Source organism: Lathyrus oleraceus, chromosome 2 (assembly GCF_024323335.1).
Source record: "Lathyrus oleraceus cultivar Zhongwan6 chromosome 2, CAAS_Psat_ZW6_1.0, whole genome shotgun sequence".
Lineage (NCBI taxonomy): Eukaryota > Viridiplantae > Streptophyta > Magnoliopsida > Fabales > Fabaceae > Lathyrus > Lathyrus oleraceus.
The window spans coordinates 72483958-72501554 of NC_066580.1; the positions used below are offsets into that span (position 1 = coordinate 72483958).

The 17597-nt window shown below is 35.8% G+C and overlaps 1 protein-coding gene across 1 annotated transcript; it reads left to right on the forward strand.

Annotated features, from left to right (window-relative positions):
• The first annotated feature begins 1809 nt into the window (after positions 1-1809).
• On the forward strand, positions 1810-4216 carry LOC127118168 (pleckstrin homology domain-containing protein 1). Its single transcript, XM_051048325.1, has 2 exons — positions 1810-2429; positions 3897-4216. The coding sequence occupies exon 1, from the start codon at positions 1941-1943 to the stop codon at positions 2373-2375; it is 435 nt and encodes a 144-aa protein (XP_050904282.1). The 5' UTR covers positions 1810-1940; the 3' UTR covers positions 2376-2429; positions 3897-4216.
• The last annotated feature ends 13381 nt before the right edge of the window (positions 4217-17597 follow it).

Below are 17597 nucleotides of genomic sequence, written 5' to 3' on the forward strand. Positions count from 1 at the left end.
CCCTTGGTTTGAGTTTGGGCTTGTATAGTCTAGCGACTTTATGTTTGGTTGCAAATTCTTAGACATGGGCGACTTCTCTTAATTCATCGACCAGGTCAGCGACACATTCTAATCCTTCCTTACCTCTTGATTAAATTGGGAGCGTCGCCACGAGGGCATGTCAATCTACTGGAACCATGGCATTTGCTCCATACACCATAGTGAATGGAGTTTCCTTGGTAGTAGAGTGAGAGATGGTGTGATATAACCATAATATTTCATGGAGCAATTCTGCCCATAAGCCTTTTGCATCGTTAAGCTTATTCTTGAGTCCCTTAAAGATTACCTTGTTCGTCGATTCAACTTGTCCATTGATTTAGGGGTGCACAACGAATACGAACTTTGTATGTACTCTTAAATCTTAACAAAATCCAGTGACCATAGCGCTGGAGAAATTAGTCCTATTGTTAGAGACAATGGCTCTGGGAAGCCCAAACCTACACATAATTTTCTGACAGTAGAAATGGCGAACTATGTCTGCTTTGATTTTGGCAAAAACTTTCGCCTCTAGGTTCCGCCCTATCTAATGGGAGAACACAACATCCATGAGTCGCTGGTAGGTGACACCAACATTCTTGAGGCCCAAATGCATGCCATTATATTAGTAGTTGTCATGATTCGACATGAAGGATGTTTTGGAGCGTCCAGAGGATCCATCTAAATTTGATTATACCCTAAGTATACATCCATGAAACTCAATGTGCAGTAGGCATACATAAGCGAGATTGTTCATGTAATAATAAAAAACGAGATAAATCTTCATATTGAGAAATTAGCTAGAAAGACAAAGTGATAATCTCAAAAAAAGAGAAAGGGGTCTCACGAAAATTTAAAACAGTTGCCACTGGTAAATTTTTTTATCAATGTATTAAAAATTATTTAACTATATAATATATTTATTTCTTTTATATTATGCATCAACAAACTACAATTCAAATATCACAATTAAGTCAATTTGACAATAGAATCCAACATCAAACTATTATCAACGGCGACACAAGTGTATGTGGATAAAAGAGCTTCCGTTTGAGAGAAGCATTATGGATAGACTTATACTTGAGAGAAATTGTTAAGAATAACAAGTGTGAGTTAGAAACTTTGAGAAACAAAATGTAGAGAAGTCTCATATTAATTATAAAAATGGAGACTAGTCGGAAAGTCAATTTTCATCTAACGAGTGTAACACTGAGATATCAACATGATAGTAACAACGAGCGAGACAACGTTACAATACGACATTTACATAATAGTAACAATGAAAGGGAAATAATGATAAATTGAGAAACAATAATACAATCATAATATAATTGACAAAACAACAATACAACTAGGGTTTTAAAAAAATTCACGACCCGTGACTAAACAATTTTGACAAATGCCAATAAAATATCACTGTTTTCTATATTATATAACAAATTGCGGTTAATTCATACCGTAGCGACTATAATAAGTGTCACGACTATAATAAGTATTACAAGTTTCTTTCTTTCATTTTATTCACTTAATTTTCTCATCTTAACTACAACCAACATATTTATTTTAACCACTTGTCATAAATCTATTAATTAGAATGATAAATAGAGCGATAGTAAATGGAGCAAAGTCGTACTCCTTCCTAATACACTTGAATTGAAGGTTAGCGTTGATAAAAAAAAATAAAAATGAAGATTAGTGTAAAGCTAGTTTATAGAAACGTATTTTTTTCTATTATTTTTATTAAATTAAACAAATATCGTATTTTTAAAGAGTATAATTAAATCAAGGAGGAGAGACACACGTGTGCAGCGAGTCCAGCAAAGCAACGTGAGGTAACAACTTTTCTCTCCAGCAAAGTTAGTTCTAATTCAGTTTCCGATTCCTCCTTTCACTTTCCCAAACCCTCCTCACAAAACCGAGCCAAAATGGCGAGCCTCTGGCGCGCGGCGACCGCCTTAATCGAAAACCCAACCGACCACGACGGCACGGAATTCTGGTCCAACCTGGAACGAACCGGCTGGCTAATGAAACAAGGCGAATACATCAAAACCTGGCGGCGCCGTTGGTTCGTACTCAAGCAGGGAAAACTCTTCTGGTTCAAAGAATCAACCATCACGCGCGTTTCGAAACCGCGTGGCGTTATCCCCGTCGCGTCTTGTCTTACTGTGAAAGGCGCGGAGGATATTCTCCATAAACCTTTTTCCTTTGAACTTTCGACACGCGCTGATACTATGTATTTTGTTGCGGATTCTGATAAGGAGAAGGAGGATTGGATTAACTCGATCGGGCGGTCGATTGTTCAGCATTCTAGATCTGTTACCGATTCGGAGATCGTTGATTATGATAACGCGAAACGCTGATCGAAATATTGTTCACGCGCTTTGCTGGTTTGTTCTGAAATTCACGCGCCTTAGGTAATTATCCTTTTTTGTGATTGTGTATATTGTTATATTAAGTTCAGATCGTGTTGTTTTTGTACTTGAATTGTATGAATTATTATTACTATAGTTCAAATTCTCTAATTGTAAACTTTTGCTTTGCCGTTGATTTATTTTTTAATTATGGGGTGTTTCTTAAACTTGAGTGATTTGTTCAATTAGAATGATTTTGGAAGAGTTTATATAAATAGCTTAAAGTTAATTTATATTTTTGCCATAAAAATGGCTTATAGATAAGCACTTATCTTGATAAACACTTATATAATAAGCTGCAAATAAGTTGTCAGATAAACATAGTCGGAGTATGTGTTTTATTCTACTTGAGTCATTTAAATCAATTTTATAGTCCCATAAGTGAGCTCAATTGCTAGTTGAGTTGGTAGTTGTCCAGAGACATTAGATGAAACGGGGCGGGTTAGCTTGATAAAAAAACAAAAATCAATTTTGCCACATCTAAATTTGAAACCTATTATACACTTAGCCAGTGTTTGGAACTTGGAACCTTGAAAAATTGCATAATTACATGTGTCCATATGTACATATTGTAGCTTCCATGGCGGGACTCATATGTACGTTAATGTCGTGTCTTTGAATAGTTTTTAGAAACAACTTTGTGGAGTTTATAACAATAGAAACAACTTTCACATCAGTTTTATATGATAAGTGCTTATTGAATTGTCTGAGACATAACAAGTGTCTGTATTGAAAATTTAAAATTCATGAGCTGAATAGTTTATTAGAAGGAAACATTTGTTTCTAGATATTATATTCTGGTTCTCGTCCCAACTAGAAGCTGTCTTCAGTCTTTTCTGATAATTTAATGCAATAATTCCTATGCAATGGCCTTTGTGTGAATGTTTCATCATCAACTAATTATATCATTGTATTTTGCTTTCTTGAAAGATCCGCAGTTACAAAGGAGCCAAACTCATCCTTTCTTATACTGTGAAATATAATTCGAATCTAAGGCATCTAATTTGCCAATATGGTACTTATCCAATTACATTTTTCATGTAATCTGACTTACATAATGGGTCATTTCATTACCATCCAAGTTATGTTTGCAGAATGCATGATTTCTTACAGTATTATAAAATATACACTTCAGGTCAGAGCTTGTATCTATCACATGATTTCAGTTAATTTCGGGCCTAAGTGTTCATCTGTTGTCGTGATTCTCTGTTTTATTTCTTGCAACATTACGAGAGTCTGCTTACTCGCAGACCCTAGAAGAAAGCAAATATAAATCTATTTGCCCAAACTCCACATTGCACTGTCATGTTACCGAACTAAAATATTCATCAGTTGCCTACAGTTGGAACACATTAAATTTGCATAGTTCAGTTAAAAGCAACCATGCTTGTCATTCTTTTGTTGCCTAGAGAGACAACGTGTTTAATTCCATGCAACTCTGTTTATAACATGTTTTATGCACATCTGCAGAGTGGGATATTCTGCTGTGGATCATGCAACTCCAATCCTAGCAAAGGATACTGAACTCTCCCCCTTGTCTTCCGTAATCCCTGTCTGTTCTTTACAAAATGAGATAAGCAACCGTGAATCTGCTATTTCAATGATCTGTTTTTGGGATTGACATCTTACATAATTTGTGTAGGCTTAGACCCTCACCAAACATGTTTCTGAAGATTTCTTTTTCTGTTAATATTTCCTTGTAATACTCTGCCACCTAGTCCGTACTCTGTTCCAAAAACATTTTTTTAGACAAAAACAAAGTAAAAGTCTAGCAGATGGCTCTTTCTCTTGCAATGACGACTCCATTGATGACAAGGTCCCTAGTATTTTATTTTCGATCATAATATTCATAAATAACTTTATATTATTATTTATTTTTAAATATTTATGTCATAATTGATTTTTAAAAACTACACTAGTTTTCATAAACTAAAATTGTCAAACAAATGCGTATTATTAACTAACAATATTTCCAAATAATATCGTGCATTTAATGCAACTTAGTACAAACAAAAACGGTTACACCAATACATAAAAATAGTAGTTCAAACTAACTGGGAAAAAACATTTGACGGATACAAGCTTTCTTGTGAACAAATAGCAATGGTCTTCATATCATGGTAGCATTGATTTGATTTCAATCAACTTAACTATTACATCTTTTATCAACATTTGTTGATTAGGAACAAGCAACTCCAATTTTAGCAAACATCACCATACACTTAATCTTGTTTTCCACGGTTCCTGTCCGATCTTCAGCAAATGGCTCAAGCAAACATTGATCCACTACCTCAAGAATATCTCCCTGTGATAATACTGGACCGTCTGCTCTGCTCCGTACTCCTTTTAAACAATAATTGCAACAATTTAGGAATATTATAACACATTAAAGAAATATAATGAATTTGAATTATTATACCTTGTAGCAAGGGATATGAGGAACTTACCAAGAGGAAGACATCCTATAGTTCCTTCAATTGTTGAGGAACTAACTTGATCTTTACTTGAATCTTCCGTGGTTCCACGAATGAGCCTGGCTAAACCAAAGTCTCTGAAATAGGCAACGATATCTTCATCAAGAAGAAAATTGTTTGGCTTAACATCACAATGAACTACAACTTGGTCTTCATCATGGCGAAGATAATCCAATGCATGACCTACATCAAGAGCAATGCTACCCTTTGTGTGAGGCTGAGACTATGATTTTCAAACCCTTCATTATCATGCAACAACTTTTCTAGACTCCCATTAGGCATGAACTCAAAAACAATAGCCTTGAAATCTTCACCCTCGTAATCAACACTTGAACAACAAGTTAGGATGTTAATAAGATTTCGATGCTTCATCTTTCCTAGAGCATTACATTCTGCGTGTTTCAAGATTCAACACCTTTACAACAATAGGTGTTTCAAAGTTGAGAAAAGATCCTTTGTAAACAGATCCAAAACTTCCCGTCCTAAGAAAATCCATTAGTTGCTTCATGTAATTCTCCCTAAGTAACTCTTAGTGCCTTATTTTGAAGAGATGGTGAAGAAGGTAATTTTTTGGATTTTCTCGTGAGAAAATTGACAGTTATAAAAGCTATGAAAGAGATTAAAATCCTATCAAATACACTGATGATGGTAAGTTTCTTTTTTAGAGATCTTTTGTGTTTCTTGGAAGGTACCTTATAACATGGCGGAAGCTTCAATTGAGATATCCCACCACACAAAGGTTCTTATTTCCAATAAGTGAAACTGTCGTGACATTGCTAAAGACACCTTTTTTGGGAACTTCACCATACAAATTGTTAAATGACAAGTCCAAACTAATAAAAGATGTCAGATTTTCTAGTTCAAAAGGGATTGTACTTGAGAAATTGTTGTTAGAAATGTTCAAGACTTTTAATGATTTTAAAGAGGCTAGAACAAAGGAATACTTCCATGCAAGAAGTTTCTCCCCAACCCAAGTTCCGTCAGTGATAAGCAAGACGCTAGATCCTTAGCAACTTCACCAGACAAATCATTTTAATTTTGTATTGTGACAAAGATAAATGCATGATAATGATGTTATAGTAAGAATATTCTCTCTTTTCATAACACAACTTTCTTAATATATCTATTCAATAACTAAATAGATATGATATGTTTACACCAAAATTATAACACCGTATCATGTACACCGTAGCTAATGAAATCAATTATAAGTTGGCACAAATCCCAATGCATCTAAATATAATAAAAAAATTAAAAATATATATTGAATAGTATAAATATACAGTGTATATATCAAACATGGTGTCATTATAGCCTTTCTAATAACTAAATCATTCATTTTGAGACTCATGGGGTACTTGGTTAGAATCCATCCTTAAATATAGATCTCCTTAATAAAATTATTGGATTTAATAAAATTGATAGTAGTAAAAAATTAATTGAATTGATATTATCCTTACAAATTTATCTTTTAAGTTAGGTTTCTATGAAGAGGTTTACGGATAATTACAACAAAAAAAAAAACAATATAAAATATATTATTAATGTAATTGAAAATTTAAAGAGAATGTACAAAAATTATTTGGTGCAGTTTTAGTTTTGAAATATTTAAGTATGCAATATTGTTTAAATTTTTTAATGTACTTTGTTAGTTTGAAAAGTTTATAATATTTATTAGTTTTTTTTAATGTAATTAAAATTTTCTTTTATAATTATAGTGGACGTGGTGTGTATAAAGAATATTGACAAATTTTTATTATTATTAGAAAAAGTAACTTTTATTATCCTTAAAAGAATTATTATTAAAAATATGTAAAAAAAAAAGGGCAAAATTATACTAACCGACAATGCGTGGTCAAAGTAATTGTAGGAACTTTTCCTTCAGGATTTTTGAGGGTTCAACACCATTGTCCTCCATTGATGCAATTTTAACTCTTAATCTTTGAATTAGGGACTTAATCAGTTGGATTACAGTCTGTTGAATGGAATGAGTGTGCTCTGAAGGTTGTACTATGAGCTCGTCATTTCTAGAGTTTGCTGCTGCAAATGATTCACCTTAACAGGAGAAAGATGAATTGAAATCCAGAAGTATAAAGAAGGTGATTGATAAAGGTAAGCCACCTATTCAACTCCTAATTTCTCATTAGGAATTGAAAATCTTCTGCAAGATGACGAGTTCTTGAACCACTAGAACCTGTCCTTTCTTACAAGAAAGCGGTGACGGGGGAGAAGAAACAAGACATGGACGTAAGTTCGGGTCAAGATTCAATGAATGAAGACTTCTGGGGAGTCAATAGCCAAGATGAAGGACTGAGAATTAAGAACGGAAATATGGAGAATACGGCTGCCATGAATTCATTCTCTAGGTGGCGGAAGAATAGATAATAACGAAACCTTGGAGGAATTGAGTCATCGTCAAAATGTCGGGGAGGAACATTTGGTACAAGTCCTTAGAGAATCATTTGCAACAAATTTGGGCTAGAAGAGGCATCCTCAACATAGTTGATCTTTGAAGGGAATTCTTTCTTGCCACCTTCACAAATGAAGAAGATCAAGAACTCGCACTTTTGGAGGGCTCTTGTTTGATCTATGATCATTATCTAACATTTAGATAATGAAGTGCGAATTTTTGCCCTTTAGGAGATGCAATCAAACAATTGGTTGTGTGGGTTAGAATCTCCGGCTTACCTATTGAGTACTATGATAATAGAGTGCTATCTTTCATCAAATATCGAATAGGGAAAACAATGAAGGTATATAAGAACACGTTCACTAAGGAACGCGGGAAATATGTCAGGATGTGCATTCAAATTTGTTTAACGAAGCCTTTACTAGCCATGTTCTAGATCAAAGGCCACCATAAAAAGCTAAACATGATGGGCTCCATCTCCTATGCCTAGCATGCAGAAGACTTGGGCATTGTGTTGAAGGATGTGGGGAAAGAACGACCTCGGTGGTGAAAGAATAAGGTAACAAGGACAAGGTTGACACAATGAGAGTGGCTCAAAACAGAGAGGCTATAAAGGATGGCATTGAACCTTGGAAGCTTGTTCAGAAGACTCGAAGAATTCGTAAGAGACAAGTAACAAGGGTTCAAGGTATATGGCTATCTGTGAAGACATGAACGAGGATATGTAGGAATAAGAGACAAGTAACAAGGGTTCTAGGTATTGGATCATTAAAAATTCATGATAGATAGTTTGTGAATGACATGACGAAGTACAACATGACTCCACGGTAAATAGTTTCTCCCTTGAAAGACAAAGATCCAGGAAACCTCATCGGTGTTACCCAAGTGTATAAAGCTAGAGCTATATACAATGCGAGCAAGAGAGGTTCATTGAAGGAAATGCACATGTTGTTGAGTCTTATTCATAGAGAAAAATATATGTGCTAGATAAAAAATAGGAAAGACTCAAATGTTGTTACCGATATCTTCTGGACACATCCTGATTTAGTGAGCTTGTTGAATATGTTTCACTTGGTGTTGATTTTTGATTGTACATACAAGACAAATAAGTAATGTGAATCGTGATCATACCTTGATATCATTTCGACATACTTTGATTTATCATATTTTTGGTTATTTGCATAGTGATCATACAAGTACCAACTACCAGGAGTCATACTCTGGCATAACTGTATCTTTTTCCTTTAGAACCTTTTATGGTTTCTCCCCAGTGAGGTCGCCCAGTGGAGTGTTGGTTGAAGTTATTCACCTTCATTTTTCCGGCAGAGCAGCATTCTGTTCTCCTCGCCAGGTGTGATTTTCCTTGGTGGATTCGGTATTTGGTGGTAGATCCCCAAATTTCATTCGCTCCCTCGGATAAATCCCCAGTAGAGCTGTTGGTATGGTGGATTTTATCCTTGTGGATCTATCCCCAGCAGAGTCGCCACTTTTCTGTAGCAGTGTAATCGTTACCATTGGAGATATTAATTAAATCCAAGGTAAATCATACAAAGTCGAGTCGCCACCGCACTTCTATTTATCCAAAGGAATGGCTAGAAAGCGAACAAAAGCCTAAGAAGTTTTGCAAAGAAAACTAATAAAAGAAACAAAGATCTGGGTAAGGGGGTTGGTTATGTCATGGGAAGGTGTTAGGCACCCACAACATCCTAGGTACTCCTAGGGAGCCCTTTTCACGCTTGTTGCAAAGGTTATTGTTTATGAAATTTTATGTGCAAACATGATTGAAGAGATGAGAAAAGAATGTACAAGTTTATTTACATTTTTGTGTTTGGATGGATGAATCCATTGCCTACGTACCTTCTTATAAAAAGAATAGGATCAAAACCTCGTAGTTCGGCTAAAAGATTTCAAAAACATGGGTGGATTGATTGGTCCAAAAGCCTTAAGGTCTTTTGTTATCAAAGGGAGAAAACTCGACCTGAAACCACAAATTCACCATGTGAGGATAGCTTCGACATGCTAGTGAGGGGTTAACCCTGTAATAAGCATGGAAGACTTACGGTCGACTCACTAAGGATGAGGTGAGTATTATATCTACCACAAGGATAACTCAAACCTAATAGCAAAAGGTTATGAAAAATTTGATTAAGAACATGGTCATTGAAACCACAAAAGATCACATTTGAAGTGAGTTGCATTAACCAATTAGAAGTATGTACAAAAATGGTCAAAGTTGACTTAAAGATTCAATTCAAAATGAGTATTATGAAAAGAAAGTTTGAAAATCAAAAGCCTAAGGCTTATGTTTCTAATGTTGAAAACAAGTCAAATGTTTGCACAATTTTTGGTTTTTTGGTTTGGGTTAACATGAAGGTGGAGGTATAAGGAAACAAAAAGGTGGGGGATGAGGAACAAAACAACATTAGGAGTTCCTCTCTTGAGATCATATGTAGATGATCCAAGTAAGTACCATCCTTTGGAATAGGCAACAAGCACAAGGCAAAAGCAATCAACAATAAAGAGGAAACGGAATGCCAATCCATGGACTTACATCCAACTCCTGCACAACAAATAGGAAACAGAAGGCCAATATATGGACTTATATCTAACTCCTGAACAACACAAAGGAAACAGAATGCCAATCTATGGACTTATATCTAACTCCTCACAACAAACATGCATGAAAAGCAAACACATGAAAGGTCCACAAATAAGCAAACAATCAATCAAGTATCACACTCTATATATAAACAAGAGGCTCAGACAAATGGTTGGGCTTTATTCAAGAGGGGTCATATCAACCTCGACAAACAAGCCAAAACTGTAGGGGTGTGCTGAAGCTCTTAACCACTAACATTGAGAGTTAGGGTGAGGCTGATGAAATATGGTAATGAGGATGAGACCTCATGCTCTTAACCCTGGCCTGGGTGAGCTCAAATCGAAGAAAACGTGGGGATCCAGAAAGAGGGACCCTATTCCACTTGACTGACTCTATACAAAGATCTTGGGTACATTGTTCAAGAGCATCAGCACGTAGTGCGAGCATAATGAACGACTCACTGAATAACAGGGGATTGATTGCTAATCCCTTCTATCTGTCAATTGCCTCTTCACTTAGGAGGAATTATCAAGTAACATGCCTCGCTTGGAGGTCTTTGGCACAAATATAAACAATCACAATCAGAGCCTCTTAAGGAGGACTTCAGCCAAATGCCTGCCAAAAAGGTGGTAGGACTTCCAGACTACATGGAGAAAGAGAGTGGCTACCTAAGTGGTGTATCAACCACACTCCAAAGCAAAGCTCAAGCAAGAGCTAGCAACTAATGTACCTGTACAAAAGCCAAACAGTTAATATTGTATTCAGAAAAACCAACAGACAACAGTGGAACTTTCCAATATCTACACAATGCAAGCCACAAATGCAAGCACTCAAGTGAGTTCATCACATCAATGGACCTACAACACAACAAGAGTTAGTAATCAAAGATATTGGCATCTCAAATGATGAGACTACACCAACCAACAAAGCTAAATGCTCAAACCTGAAACACAAAGCACAATTAGTATATGTACAAAACACAAGTGCAAAGATCAAGTTCAAAAGCAAATCAAATGATCAAAACAGAAGTCAATATTTTGCACAAAGCACATTCAAATAGTCCACAAGAAATCCTCAAAAGGACCAAGACCAATTCATAAGGCAAAGGCATCAAATGATCAATGTAAAGCAAAGGCAAACAAGGGTTCACAAGATGGACATCCAAATTAGAAAATCCAAATCAAAACAGAAACACATCCAATGATCAGGAAATTTTTTATACAAGCTTGTCATGTTATGAATGATCATCATGCAAAAAATTAAATCCAGAAGAGCTCAAATGATAGGTAAATGAAAATGCACAAATGCAACATCCAAAAATGTGACACAAATTGTCACACTACATGTTCATGTGTCCAAAACAGTGATGGCATATGATAAAAATCTCAAACCAAAGCCAAAAAATCATATCATATGTGAGGATCAAGCATGCCAAATTTCAAATCAATTGGATTCACCATGAGCATTTCACAAACAAATGAATGTAGCATGTCAATTGGGCACCATGTTCAATCAAAAAACACAAAGTAAAAATCCAGCAACCAACAATTCATGAAATAAATCCTGTAAAAAACTAGAGATCAAAACAAGAATGTGAAAAAAAATTGGGATCAATTTGAAGCATCCTACTATTTTTAGTGATTTTTTCAAAGTTGAAGAAAATATTTGGAATAAAATGAAATAAAATGGAAAACAAAGTTTGAATGAAAATCAGAAGGTGCATATGCCAGGAATCGAACCCATGCGCTTATGGTAATGAGATAATGCAATTGGAATTTCAGAAACACACAAACGAGGGATCGAACTCATGCAAAGCAAGTCAAAGGCGCCTAATGAAACGCATCATTCCATTTATGCGTTGGCAGCCAACTCAGCGTGGTCAAACACGCGTGGAACGGTCAAGCGGAGCGTAGCTAATGGAAATTCCAAGAACGCACGCACGTGGACGCCAACACAGCGAAACCCTAGGTCATCATAACCAGACGCCAGAACAGTAGTTTCGGTCGTCTTCTCCGGTAGGAATCCGGTGGACACTCATCAAAAATTTCCAGAAATTGACGTATCTTATATCATTGGAACCGCCAGACCACGTAGATCACAAATATCATGATGAAACATCCTAAAACTTCCTAGATTAACCAGATCGAGCAAGAACATAATTGAGATCCAAACTTTAAATCAACATAACATGCTCATATCTTAACCAAATTCAAATATAATCATATCAGCATGCTCAGGAGAACTAGATCTACACAATCATGTACATGAAACAACAAAATATGAGAATCGATTTTCAACTTACTTGAGATGAAGTTCACTGAATTCGTGTCCTCAGGCTTCCAAACTTTCCAGATCTACTCCTCTATTCTTGACTAGAAGCTTTATGCACAAAGAATCACTTGAATCCACTCGAATCCAGCTCGATTTCAGAAATCCATCAACATGTTGAAGCTTTGGATCTGCACGAATCTGGACAGAATTCTTCAAACCAGTGGTTGAATCTTGCTCAGTGATACTCCATGATCATGATTATGCCAAGAAACTGAAAGTTTGTGTGAAGAATTTTGGATTTCGAAGAGAGAGAAAAATTGGAGGGAATGTGAAATTTGATCTGAAATTTGTTATCTCCCTGCAAAATGGTTAGGGTTTTCCTTTTATATCATGTGCTAATCATGCTGAAATCTCAATTAAGCTTTGGATAATCAAGATTAGTGAAATATGAGATGTAGTGCAAAAAATACAAGTGTGCTTAGCATGTACATGCCACACGTGAACAGTGCCATGCTGAGCCTTGTATTCACTTAAAATCAATTAATAATCATCATAGAAGTGGTAATTGGCTTGCATGCTTATCCAAATTTGAATTATCCAATTTCCCTCCAAAATGCACAAGTATGAACACATGATCATGTGAGCTTCTTCCATGCAAGGCAATGATTCATTTGGAAAGTATTGGTCACAAGGAGCATTTTGCAAAAAGAGTGGACCAATTTGGAGTTTTGAATCAAAAGTTGTGCTATGTTGAACTTCCATGTATACTTTGTGATCATTTGGCCATAACTTCTCAACCAATCATCAGATGATCATGAAATAGGACTTTTTGAAAAGAGGAGAGAAAGATCTTAAACTTTCATGTTCACCAAAAATCCATTTGAAGCTTCTTTGATGTTGGAAAATCAAGTTGAATGTGAACCAAAAACTTGCCATTTTTGGAAACATTGAATTACAGGTCATTTTCCATTTTTGGAAACTTTTGCTTTGACTTCAAAATCTTCAAGATAGATGTTTGAAATGATGAACAGGCCTTGTTTGAACATGATTGAGGTGTAGAAATTCATTTCCCCAACTCATAGCCCTCAATTGACTGCACAGTTGACTTTTATGGTCCTTAGATGACCTCATCTCTTGCATAAAGGATTCTCTTGATGTGCTTGACCTGTTGACTGCTTAAGCTGCAAGTAACAAAGGTTAATGACATATTTTTGTGCTTTTTGGTTAGCAAACAAAAATGAGAAAAGCAATGATATACAATGAAAAAATGCTTAGTGATCTAAAATCACTCACAAAGAGATCCCACCCAAAGGAAAGGAAGCCAAGATGCTCAATGATCCTTGAGGCTATGCAATGCAATGCTTATTATGTCATGAGGGATCTTAGGGTCAAAAATTTGGGTCTTACACACGGTAAATAGTTTCTGCCTTGAAAGACAAAGATCTAGGAAACCTCATCGGTGTTACCCAAGTGTATAAAGCTAGAGCTATATACAATGCGAGCAAGAGAGGTTCATTGAAGGAAATGCACATGTTGTTGAGTCTTATTCATAGAGAAAAATATATGTGCTAGATAAAAAATAGGAAAGACTCAAATGTTGTTGCCGATATCTTCTGGACACATCCTGATTTAGTGAGCTTGTTGAATATGTTTCACTTGGTGTTGATTTTTGATTGTACATACAAGACAAATAGGTAATGTGAATCGTGATCATACCTTGATATCATTTCGACATGCTTTGATTTATCATATTTTTGATTATTTGCATAGTGATCATACAAGTACCAATTACCACTACTTGAGATTGTTGATGTTACGTCAAAAAAATTGACGTTTTCGGTAGGCTTACAAATTTGGAGCATGAAAGGGAGGAAAAATTTAAATGGGCACTGGAGAAGCTCAAATAGTTGTTATCTTTAGAGAAATTGCTACCTAATGGTGACAAATCGAGAATTTGCATTGATGAGTACAATTGAAGTTGTGTTTCCAAATTCAACTCATCTGTTACGTTCGTTACATATTTCAAAAAACGTTAGCATGAAATGTAAAAATTATGCTAAATCAGAAATACATGAGAATATCATGGATCTATGGAGCAACATCATGTATACTAATAGGTAAACTGAGTTTGTCGCACAGTTGGAGCACTTTGAGACTATTTGTGTTGATATTCCTTTGTTTGTTAAGTGTGTGATTGAAACATGGTTGACACCTTATAAAGAAAGGTTTGTTGCTGCTTGGACTAACAGAGTCACTCATTTAGAGAACACAACAATGAACAAGGTGGAGTCTGCTCATTGGAGACTAAAAATCATGTTAACTACAAGTCGGGGAGATTTATGCCGAAGTTGGGATGCTGTGAACACCATGTTGAAGTTGCATCTTGGTTCAACCAGGGTCTCGTTCCAAAAAAGTATTGCCAATATTAAGCATCAGTATAACACTCCATTCTATACCAACTTACACGATTTTGTTCCAAGGCGGTGTATATAATATATAGGGAAGGAACTAGAAAGGGTAAAATTTTTTGGTACAAGCAATGATACTTGTGGTTGTTTCATTAGAACAACACTTGAGTTACCTTGTGTGTGTCAACTTATCGGCTACCAATTACAAGGAAAACCTGTTCCTTTAGATCCAATTCATGTTTTTTTAGAATAAATTACACATTAGAAGTAGAATGTAAAGAGTTGGATTTAGAAGTAGAATGTAAAGAGTTGAAGACATATTTCAATTCTTTGGATTTTGTAGGTCAGGAGGTGTTGAAGAAAAAGGTTAGGGAACTAACACATCCATCCACAACTTCGATGTGTTCAGCGCTGGTGAAGTAAAAGCCAAAGATGAGAGTTAAGAAGAGCAAAAAGGGTGAAGAGAGTGATATGCATCGTGATCCTTCACAGTGGGAGTATGGTAAGGGCTTGCAACTAGAGTCAAACTACAAAGAGATCATGCATGAAACCAACAGGAAGTCAACCTTCAAGTCTGTCAAGTCAAAGTCAACCGGCCACTGCATCTTCGAAGCATATTTACTTGTCTCAATTTCCTGGTTTCTTGCATCCATACATTGATGAGATTGTTGATATGTGTGACGATGGAAATTGTGGTTTTTGCGCTATTGTGGCTTTACTTGGACGGGGCGAAGAGTCATGGTCGTTGGTTCAGACGCAGTTAGATACTCAAGTTCATCAACACCCTAAATTATTTTCCAATTTATTCTATGACACAGTCTCTGAAGTTAGAAATGCTTTAAAAGTAGAACACTTGGGTGTGTAGGGTCTAAATAAATGAATGGAGATTCTTGAAAAGGGTTACCCTATTGCTTGTACGTACATTGTCATATTTGTCTCCCTATCAAAGAAAATTAACATTACCTTTTTCACTCTTACATTAGCTTCACCTATGTATACGAGCAGATATAAAATCATTGTTGTTGGTTTTGTTAGTGACAATCATTGGGTTCAGGTGAAATTGAAACCTGATAGTCCATTGCCACCCGTCATTGATCATTGGAGACAAACTGTATTGAAGATGCAAAAACATGAGAATCAGCATATGCAGAATAGATTAGGCACTAGGAAGATGAAGTTAGGAAGTCATCATAAGTAGTTTTGTAATCTTGTACATAAAACAACTTTTGTGGTAAATATGTATCTATTATATGTGATGACTTTTTAATCAAACATTTATGAAAGCTGTTGGACCAAAAAAATTAAAAATTCATGTTTTTGAGAATTCTGTAATCATAATTTCCTAGATTTTTAACTATTTTAAGCAAAAGTTATCATTTCCGGTATATTTTCGTCGAAAATTTTAAAATTTCTGATAAATGTCTTTTGGAAATTTGAAATTTGTGATATCTATCTTGTAAGAGCGTAAAAACTTATAGATTCACAAAACTTCTAATATCCGCGGTAAAATTTCCGTTACAAAGCTGAAAATTTCAAAAAAAATCAGAATTTTTACAAAGGTATCAAAGTAAATTTGTTCAAAACGGGGATGTTAAGTTAAGTGCTCCAAACTCTCCACTTTTCAAGCTTAATCCCCAAAATGAAGAAGAGAACGAGGCACATCAAGGCACAAATGGAGAACAGCGAAGCAACAAAGTTAATTCTAACATGGAATTTATGGAAGAGACACCGAAGTCTAGACAAGGGGCTACACTTATGAACCCTCAGTTCGAATGAATCAAGATCATCATAAGATTATGTTCTGGATGTTGGTTAAAATAAAAGAGAGATAAAGAGAGTATGAAGGAGAAATAAGAAAGATAATAGTAAAAAGAAACAATAATGGTTATGAGAACTTTAAGGAGATGTTAAATAATAACCATTCATCTTTCTTGTTTTATTGGCTATAAAAGCCTTGTATCTTTCATTTGTAATCATCAGAACATAATTTCAATAAATTCTTTTAGTGTAATTGAGTTGTGAAATTTTCATGTGAGGAGAGGTTAATGAATTTATATATTTTGTTTTCATTAAGTTTGTGTGCTTCCGCGTTAATTTGTTCTTCCACAAATCTGATAATATGGGGAAATTTTGCGTAGTTTCCTAACAACTGGTATCAGAGCCAGTTGGTTGATTTTTCTAATTTTTTCTAGTAAAGAAATTTTTAGAGACGATCCTGAGAAAATCAGATTTAAGTGGGAGTGATGGCTGCAGACGAAGGAAAAATGAAAATTGAAAAGTTCGATGGTGTGGACTTTAGATTTTGGAAGATGCAGATTGAAGATTATCTATATCAGAAAAAGCTACATCAACCTCTCATGGAAACGAAGCCAGATTCGATGAAGGAAGATGAGTGGAACCTTCTTGTCGCAACGCGAAAAACAACCGGCGGGAAAATACAGAGCCGCCACCGACGCTATTCATCCTATGACGGAAAGGAAGCGCAGGATTAACCTAAGAAAGGGAAAGGAACGGGCTTACGACCAGAGATTGCAAGGTACGGGAGTCGGTTACGCAAGGGGTAGATATTAGCACCCCTCACGTCCGCCATACTCGACGGGATCCACGCTCAAAAGAATAGGAAAAGGGTTGCTAATAAACTGCTCAAAGAAATGCACAAACTGGAATGCTAAACAGGTGGAGAAGATGGAGGAAGAGGACTCGGCAGGATGTTGCATCCTAGGCCTACGTAGTTTGTCAGAAACAAACATCAGAGTCAACGTAGTTCAGGGAAATAGGGAACATGCTCGCTAGGACATCGCATCCTATGCCTACGTATCTTCTCTATCCATAGGAAGAATCAGAGCACTCGTAGCTCGGCTAACGCACGCCGAAATAAAACACCAAAAAAGGGACGCTGAGACGTCAAAAGAAACACCCAACAGGAAACAGAATGCCAATACATGGACTTACACCCGACTCCTAACAACACAAAGGAAACAGAATGCCAATACATGGACTTATATCCGA